Consider the following 8,651-nt stretch of genomic DNA (forward strand, 5'->3'; position numbering starts at 1 on the left):
CAAAGACCTTAGATGGCCCGTATATATTTCAAGGGCTGGCCCTGACCAAGCCCACGTCACCTGAGTCACCTTATTCAAGAAAATTCACTTCAGAACATATTTCTGGCCAACCAGAATCTGGAAACTGACATCATCTTTCAAAAATTGTATTTCCATCAAGTTACTTCTTTCTTTCTTATTTTCCATGGCACTCCTTGGACAAGGACCTAAGAGCTGCTAAGGTTCACGAGGGCATCCTTCATGCAGCTCCCTCTAGCTTCTTTTCCACTCAAAAGCGAGGAAGGAAGAGTGGGCACAGCAACGGCCTGGTGGAGACCTGAGATGACACTGCCGGGAAGCGAGCCTTCTAAGACCAGGACAAGCCAGTGACAGGCCATCAGGACACCACGAGACTGCCCGGATCCACATCACCCCATCAAGTGCCGCCGCTTATTAACATCTGGGCACAAGGGATCTCATGCATCTCCTGCAAGGCCACAGGCACCTTCACACTCATTCTCTATTTGGAGAGAGAGCCCAGGACTAGCGCCGTGCCCTGCACAAATCCACAGGGAATTCATTGCTTTCATTGAGGGATCCTCATATCTGCAACACGGATGCACCTCAACAGCATATTTTTAAAGCTGTGAAAATAGGAAAAGGATCACTAATGTACATTCTGAAGCCCAACTCATTCAGTTGTTAGCTTCTGGTTGCCATCGCACATTTTATTGAATGCCACGACTCTTAATTGTCTGATCTGCTTCCAAATTACTGTAGCTGTTCACCCCACGCCAGGGCCACCTCCAAAGAAGGCAGGCAGCCACCCCTGAGGACACTCTGAGGAGGGTTCTGCAAACGCCAGTCTCTGAAAGGTTTTGAACAACTGCAACACTGTCATCGGCCCCGTGCCTGTTTTGAAGATTTCTACTTAATTTTGAATGTCTAAATTCTGAAACGTTTATATAGTTTAAAAAATCATTTTCCTTCATTGTATCCTCAGGCACATAGAAAATCATTTGTATTAAAAATATACGACCGATTAGTTGCCACGCACCCCTATTATCAGGAACGAGACCTGAGACAACCCACTCCTCTGTTCACAGGACACAGGACCTGAGGCTGAAGTGTCCGAGCAAAGCTGGGTGCAGGGTAACAGGTGCCAGCAGAGGGGAGCACCCACCAGGAGCCAGGCGGTTCACCTGACAAATACTTTTTTCTCAATGCCTGTTCATGCCCAAAGGGAGCAATTCACGTTCAGCTGGCAAAGGCCAGCGAGACACCTTCACTGTCCTACCTCGAGGACATATCAACTCTCCAGGCTGATGTCATAATTTAGCTCTCAGGGATCTCGATCGCCTTTCCCTTCCCCAAGATACCACACTGGACCATTACGCGGATGACATTGTGCTACATGGACCTAGTGAAGAAGAGCAATCACTCTCAACTTACTGGTAAGACTTCTCCATGTACGGAGGTGGGAAACCCATCAAAACTTCAGGACCTGCTTGCTACCTCAGTAAAACGCTCAGGGGTCCCAGGGTGCATACTGAGATACCCTTCTCAAAGTGAGGTTAGGAGGTGCGTCAGTCCCTTCCCACAACTGAGAAAAGGGGCACAAGGCCTAATGGGCTTCTTTACATTTCGGAAGCAACGTAGTCCTCATTTGGATGGGCTACTCTGCTGCATTTGCAGAGACTGGAAGAACTTTGGGTTTTGAGCTGGGCCCAGAACAAGGAGCTCTGAGAGCTGTTCAGTGTCACCCCCACCAAGGTCCCAGTCTCCTCGGCCATCCTTTTTCTCCCGCTGTCCCCCCTGGTGAAGGTTCCCCTCCCCCACCGGGAGGGAATGCACTTCCCTTTCAGGGGGCTGGGCACAATTCCCTCCCACCTTCTCCGGGACCTTGGCCTTCAGGTTGTGTCCTTCCTCCCATCTCCTCACTGCCCCCCTTCTCTGGATCCCAGCACAACACTTGGACATGCTCCTGTTTCTCTCATCCTTAAAAAAAATCCACAAAACTCTTCTGTCCACCCAAAGCCTCTTTTCTTCCTCCAGGTGATGTCTCCGATCTACCTTCTCATCCAATTTTGTCAAAAAGTTGTCTGGTCCTCACAGGAAGTGGAATAATATTCAGTGCTAAAGAGAAAGGGACTATTCAACTATAATTGCAAAAATCAGAATAAAAAAATTAGGTATCAAGACATGGAGGAAACTTAAATGTGCAATGCTATATAAAAGAAGCCACTCTGAAAAGGCTACCTACTGCATGATTCCAACTGTATGATATTCTGGAAAAGGCAAATATGTGGAGAGGGTAAAAAAAATCATTGGTGGGTGAGAGGGAGGGACGAATGGGCAGAGCAAAGAGGATTTTTACGGGCAGGGAAAATACTCTCTGTGGTCCCAAAATGGTAGGTATGTAGGTATTCCCAAATCCACAGAGTACACAACCCTAGGAGAGTCCTCTAACGTAGGCGGTGGACTTTACAAATGACTATAGTCCAGCATGCAGGCTGACCCACGGTCATCAGTGCACCAGTGATGGGGGATGCTGACAATGGGGGTGACCACGTGTGTGTGGAGACAGCAGGCATGCCGGAAATCTCTGTGCCTTCCTCTCAATTTGCTGTGAACCTAAACTGCTCTTTAAAAAAAAAAAAGTCTTACACGCACCAAAAAAAGATTGTTCGTGTTCCCGGTTCCTATCTCCTCTCACTGGTCCCATCACCTAAACCTGCTACTTCAGAGACACCAGAGCTCGGGTCTGCTTCCCACTTCACGGGAATGTGCCCTCCTGACCAGTCAGTCCCTCCTCCTTGAAGCCTCACTGGTTCCACCGGCTTGTGAAACGTCACTTGCTACCCACCTCTGACTTTCCTCTCCACTCGCCCTTTTTGCCTCCCTTAGTTTTCCTTCCTCTGCCCATCTCCTTAATTCCTGGTGCTCCCCAGCATCTTGTCGGGGTCCCTCTGCTCTTCTCCCTCAATAGCCCATTCATACCCATGGTGTCTGTGTACTGATGACTCCCGAATCTCCATCTTTCGCCCCAGAATCTTTCCTCTGTCTACTGCCAAATTTCCAGCTGCCAACCATGTTCACATACTCCCCAGGTGCATAGTATACGTTTAAACCTGAAAGCAACTGGGTCCCCTAACTCCAGGAATGGCAGTGTAATCTTGAACCGGAAATCTGCAGGTCATCCCCACCCCCACCCCTCTCCCCCTCTCACTTAAACTGTCATCAACTTCTGTCAATTCTGCCACTCCACTGCCTCCACTGTTCTCCTCCCACTGTCACTAGCAGCCCAGGCCAGCAGCAAATCTCTCCTGACACTGAGGCTACCCCCTAATTGTTACCCTACCTCTAGCCAGGACTCTTCAGTAGCTCCCCTCTGGAGATAAACTCCAAACTCCTAAAGATGGTTTCAAGGCCACCCAGGACAGGCCACTGTCGATCTCTTCGTCTCTCGCCACTTCCTCCCAGGGTTCTGGACTCCAGCCAGGCTAAATTCCACTAAATCCCTTTGCATGCAAAACTCCCTCCCCTTCTGGTCTTTGCACACACTGTCCCCTCTGCCTAGAACACCCGTACCCCAGACTCTCCTCTTCTTCAGGCTAAACGCCTCCAACCTTTGGTTCTCAGATAAAATTCCAGTTCTGGAAAGCTGGCCTCGACCCCACCTCCCTGCAAACTGGATTGGATGCACCTGTCCCTGATCACACGTGCTCCCCTATCAAAGCAGTCTCCACACTCAGCCATTATTGTTCAGTCACTTCACGTCTTTCCTGCTAGACCTCAAGTTCCTTGAGGGCAAGGCTTCTGCAGGCTGCCAACTGGGGCACTAGCAGAAGGCTTTGGCAAGGAGCTTGGTCAAGTAGTGCAATGATGTGTGGAAGCTTTACCTAGTGCCTACCCTGTGGAAACAGTGGACCCTCGCCTGGCTAAGGCAGAAACCCGAGCAGTCAGACACGAAATACAAGAAGGAGAGGGACTGGAGTCCCCGTGCTCTTTCCAAGCTGCTGCCTTTCCAAAGCTACAGACCTCCTTTGTAGAACAGGAGAAACTTACAGATAAGTTACATTTTAGTTAACCAGAGAAACTTAACATATAAGTTACTTGAGTGGGGTGACAACTGATGATAAGATGTAACGAACACACCACTGTAGCTCAGCACCAAGGATGGTCAAATGTCACTGTAGCAAATCCTAAATCTTACAGTCCTTCCAGGTGATTCTTGGGTGAAATCTCTCAACTTTCTTTTCCCTGCAGCTTCACTATTCCTGCCTTGATCACCCTCCGTATAATCCACTTTCAATGCCTTCTGATTTTCTCATCACAGTACAGAAAATCACAGGGATCAACGCTGCAAATGACTATGAAGGAAAGGTGAGGCTGGCTCTCACAAGCAGGATTTGAAACGTGTGTGACAAACACTACACATTCTGATCACAACAGAGCCAAGGAATCTGGACAAATTATAACGCAGATCATGTTTAAAAAAAAAACAAAACAGTCCTGACACTGTCTGCAATGAAAAAAGCTGCATCAGAAAACAATTTCTGAAGTAATCAAAGAGGCAAACCTTCCGGGACAATGCACATATGAGCAAATTCGGAATGACTCATGTGATCTAGCACAGCGGACACTCAAGCCCAGTTTGGGTTACATCAATCATATGTTAGCTTCAACCTCTGTGTTTGTTTTACTTGTAACAACTATATACACATGCAGTCACAGAGTTATTTCTAAAGTGAACTATGTCAAGTCCATTCTTTGGTCTCCCTTCACTGTGTACAGAAAGTGAATGGGGACCTATCTTCATCGTCCAACATTGTTATGAGATTCATGTAGCAGTTGACTGAAACAATTCTTGGCGTGGAAAGTAAGTGGTATCACAGCGCAAGGTGAAATTGTCTTCTAGAACTTGTACTCGCTCGAATGCATTACCAGATCCTGCACTGATCTAGGCAGCAGCCCGCGGTCCAAAGTCTATGCCCAGACATTTCAAGTCCTTGGAATCAATTTTCTTGCACCGAGGAATCTTTTTCAGCCTCTAAGGTTGATCTCTAGTCTTGTCTTTTTAAGTATCAGAACCCAAATGTGTCACTTGTGGTGGCCCACTCTTACCTCCAGCACCCCCCACCCCTGCCAACCCCCTACCTCTGCCTTCTCAGCCCCAGTATTAACCTCTTTTCCTCAAAAATAAGTAAGTCCTAATGACACCCCTTGTTCTCTGGCTCCCTTTTTGTCCAGGACTTGAACTTACCATGTGCCCAGGTTCTTACATCCTCTCAACCTAAGCCCACCTCACTCCCTGGTTCAAAAAGTCACAAAAGTCTGACCTTGACCTACTTTGACCGGATGACTCCAGAAACGAGTTGTTACACTTATGGTCCCGCCCCTCTGTCCACACTTGGAAGTAACTCTAACATCTCTGTCTCCATCTCTGTCTTGGGCACACATCAGTCACACAGTCGGCGTGTGACTGGAACATGGGTTTAATTTGAGGGGGCCTGTCCTCCAGACCTGTCCTCTGCCTAGTTTTCAGAGAGCAACTGCATACACTCAAGCAAGTTATCTGAATCGTCTGCCTTTCAAACTAACCTATGGATAATATCAAACCTTTCATTTGAGTCCGGCCTAGATACTGTTATCCACTTTTTGCAGTTTTCTCTTGAACTCCCTTCAATCCAGATATTATAAGCTTTGCTCACGATGTACAGATATTATGAGGCATTTCCCTCGTAGGGTGCTGGTTACAACCCCCTGCAGCTGCAGCATCTTTCCTATGTCCTCGCCCCGCCGCCCAGCCCCAAGCTTCTCCATGCCCTGATTTTCCAGCAGAGGTGCCCCTTTCCCTGGGTAACCGCCCCCAGGCTGGAGGATCACCTGTGCTGTCTCCCCTCCCCACTTCCAGTCCAGATGCCCTCCCTAGAGGGCTGGGGAATCCTACGAGGAAGAGGTTCAGGTGGAGGCAGAGCTCCTGTGCGAAATGAGACTTTCTGCTACTTAATCATGCGTTGCCCAGGCGCACCTGTCAGCCTTCCTCACCCACTGAGCAGCTGCTGTAACTTCAGGCTCCTTCCCGGAGGCCCCTGCACGGGGAGTTCCTCACCTGGTCCTGAACGGCTCACTCCCGCGTGCTGTGTCCCACTCTTGCCAATGCAAGGCCACTCAGGCTTTCTAAAAGTCACAGTTATACTTCGTCTGTCCAGGATGAATAGCAGACCAAGCGGGGGCCTGGGCACAGACCTGACAGACCTCAGTGGCCCCACTATGCCCACGGCCCTCAGCACCTATTACCTATCTCTCTACGCTTAAGTCGAAGGCACTTATTCCAAGTGGACCAACATGTGTTTGCTTAACTTTTCCACCAGAATGTTCAGGTCATTGGTCTACTTTTCAAACGTGCAGCCGAGATTTGATTCTATGGGATTGAGAACAACGGGGAGCATGATTCCCCTCGCTTTGCCTTAGTTTCTCAAACAGGGAAGGAAAAGAACGGAAACAGGGAAGGCTGGAAATAATGGAGATATTAAGCATCCTTCTGGTACCGTTCAAACCCAAACTCGACCACAGAGGTATCAGCAACTGCCCTTCGTTTCTGGGTGGAGTCCAGGCGCTGACAGGTGAGCAGAGGAGACCGCGCAGAGACTCGGTCCGAGTTTAGAACTGACACCCGCGTCCAGGATCTTGCGTTACTAACCGCTAGTGACACCAGGCAGAAAGGAACAGAGGGCGAGGACAGAAAGAACACAGAAGAGAATCCCAAATGCCCAAAGCCTCCCCACAGTCGCCCGGGATGGGGCTGCCGAGCCTGGGCGTCCCCTCGCGGGCGGCGCCTCCTTACCTTGCGGGAGTACGGGGGTTTGCTCAGGTGGACGCTGTCGCGGACGAGCTTATCCCTGATCATGATCTTCAGCTTCAGCTTGGGGTAGCTCACCAGTTCCCTGCTGTGGGGGGCGGTCTGGCTGCATGGGACCCCGCGGGTGCCCTGGGCCGGGCAGCCGTACGGCTCCCCCCGGCGGCCGGTGGGGCGGGGGACCGCGGACGGTCCGGGCGGCGCGGGCTGTGGCTGCGGCTCCAGCGTGAAGTAGAGGCCGGCGGTGGCCGCGTCTTGCTCCCGCAGCCGGCGCACGGCTTCCAGGATGCGGCGGCGGTGTGCGGGCGCCAGCACCCCGATAGCGTCCAGGTCAGGGTCCCCGATTTGCTTGCACACCTCCAGGTCATCGTAGCCGTTATCCACGAAGGACTCCGCGTACTGCGGGAGCTGCAGCGCTCGCAGCCACTCGTAAACTATGTTGGTGCACATCGTGGGACTGAAGCCCCGCCGGCACCAGCTGTCTCAGCGCCGGGGCCGCGCGGGGGTCTCCAGTGCTCGGAACTTTTAATCCTCTCCCCCAAGGGGAAAAGCAAAATGGCAGTAAAGTTTCCCTTTTAAAAGAAAGGATAGAGTCAAAGACAGAAAGCCCTCAGAAGAATCCTGAGGACGGAGAAGCAAAAAAGCGGCGAAGTGAATTCCCCAAGCAGCCTGGAGCTCTCAGGCGCTGGCGGCTGGGCTAGCGGCTCCGCGCCGCCCCTGGAAACGCCGCGGCCGCCGCGGGGAGGGGCGCGCGGCGGACGCGGGCGGGGGCGGAGGCGGGCGGGGCCCGGCACACCCCTGGGCCCCGCACCCGGTCAGTGGCGCGTGGAGCCGCCCCGGAGTTTCCCCGGCCGGGGCAGTCCCGGGACTGCACGGCACATCTCGCTTTCTGGTCGCCGCTGTGGGCGTCTGAACACACGCCCCACGCTGGGGAGGAGGCTCTTGCGCAGACCCGAGGCAGCCCTGGAGCGCCTCGTCTTCGCGAGTGCGTGTCACTGTCGCCCTCCTAGTGGGGAGGGGTGTCTTCTAAACCGCCGCGCTCCAGCGGCTGCTGGGAGCGATCTTCACAATTCTCTTTAACCGATTTCTCCAGCCCATGGAAATCTCCGCGCTCACTTCGTCTCCAGCCTCCCTGACTCCAGCCTGCTCGCCCTCGGGCTGCCCGAGGGCAAGCACTGCCCGTCCCACGTGGGTGGGCGAGGCTGTGAGGTCAAGTTCCCTTCTTTCCCAGTCCGCGTGGGATTCCGCTTCCTCGGAGCCTACGCAGGGGCCGGAGCCCGGAGGTCTGGCTGCTCCGGTGGGCGGCCGCTCAGTGCCCGGAGCAGCGTCACTTTGGCCCCGCGGGTGGGCGCGACGCGGGGACCGCGGGCGCCCAGCGCGCGCTGCGCGCGCGGCCCCTCCTTGCTGCCGTTGGGTAGGCTGGGCAACGCGAGTGAGTGGTGCTCCTGGCTGGCTCTCCCCTCCTAGGCCCTAGGGTCTGAGAAAGTTTGGGATGGGCTGTACTCTCCCCGAGGTTGGCATTCCGCACGGACCCCCACCATACTTCCTGCCGGGTCCTCTTGTCCTCGACCCCTCTGTGCTTCCTCTCCAGCCCCCCAACTCTGCATTCTGCTCCAACGCCCCGGGCGGCTCTATCCCCAGGGACACTTCGAGGCATTCAGTCCTGGAGCCCGGGAAGCAGATTTCTCCTGTCTCTGGGGCGCGTTGATGTGGGCACCCCACCCCAACACCCAGCTCGAGTCCCAGGGGACCCTCATACTACTCCGCCCACTGCACCCTCTCCACAGGGAATAACAAAACCAGCCGAGCA

General features: G+C 53.0%; 1 protein-coding gene across 1 annotated transcript in view; it reads right to left on the bottom strand.

Annotated features, from left to right (window-relative positions):
- The window catches only part of SAMD5 (sterile alpha motif domain containing 5), a 45,824-nt gene extending 37,710 nt beyond the window's left edge, over nucleotides 1–8,114 (bottom strand). Inside the window, exon 1 of the mRNA XM_037034841.1 lies at nucleotides 6,830–8,114. Coding sequence (XP_036890736.1) covers nucleotides 6,830–7,291 — 462 coding nt within the window. The 5' untranslated portion in view covers nucleotides 7,292–8,114. The remainder of the gene's footprint in view (nucleotides 1–6,829) is intronic.
- Between the last annotated feature and the right edge of the window lie 537 nt (nucleotides 8,115–8,651).

Source organism: Sturnira hondurensis, unplaced genomic scaffold (genome assembly GCF_014824575.4).
Source record: "Sturnira hondurensis isolate 20B ecotype Veracruz unplaced genomic scaffold, ASM1482457v3 Scaffold0022201, whole genome shotgun sequence".
In the NCBI taxonomy this organism is placed as follows: domain Eukaryota; kingdom Metazoa; phylum Chordata; class Mammalia; order Chiroptera; family Phyllostomidae; genus Sturnira; species Sturnira hondurensis.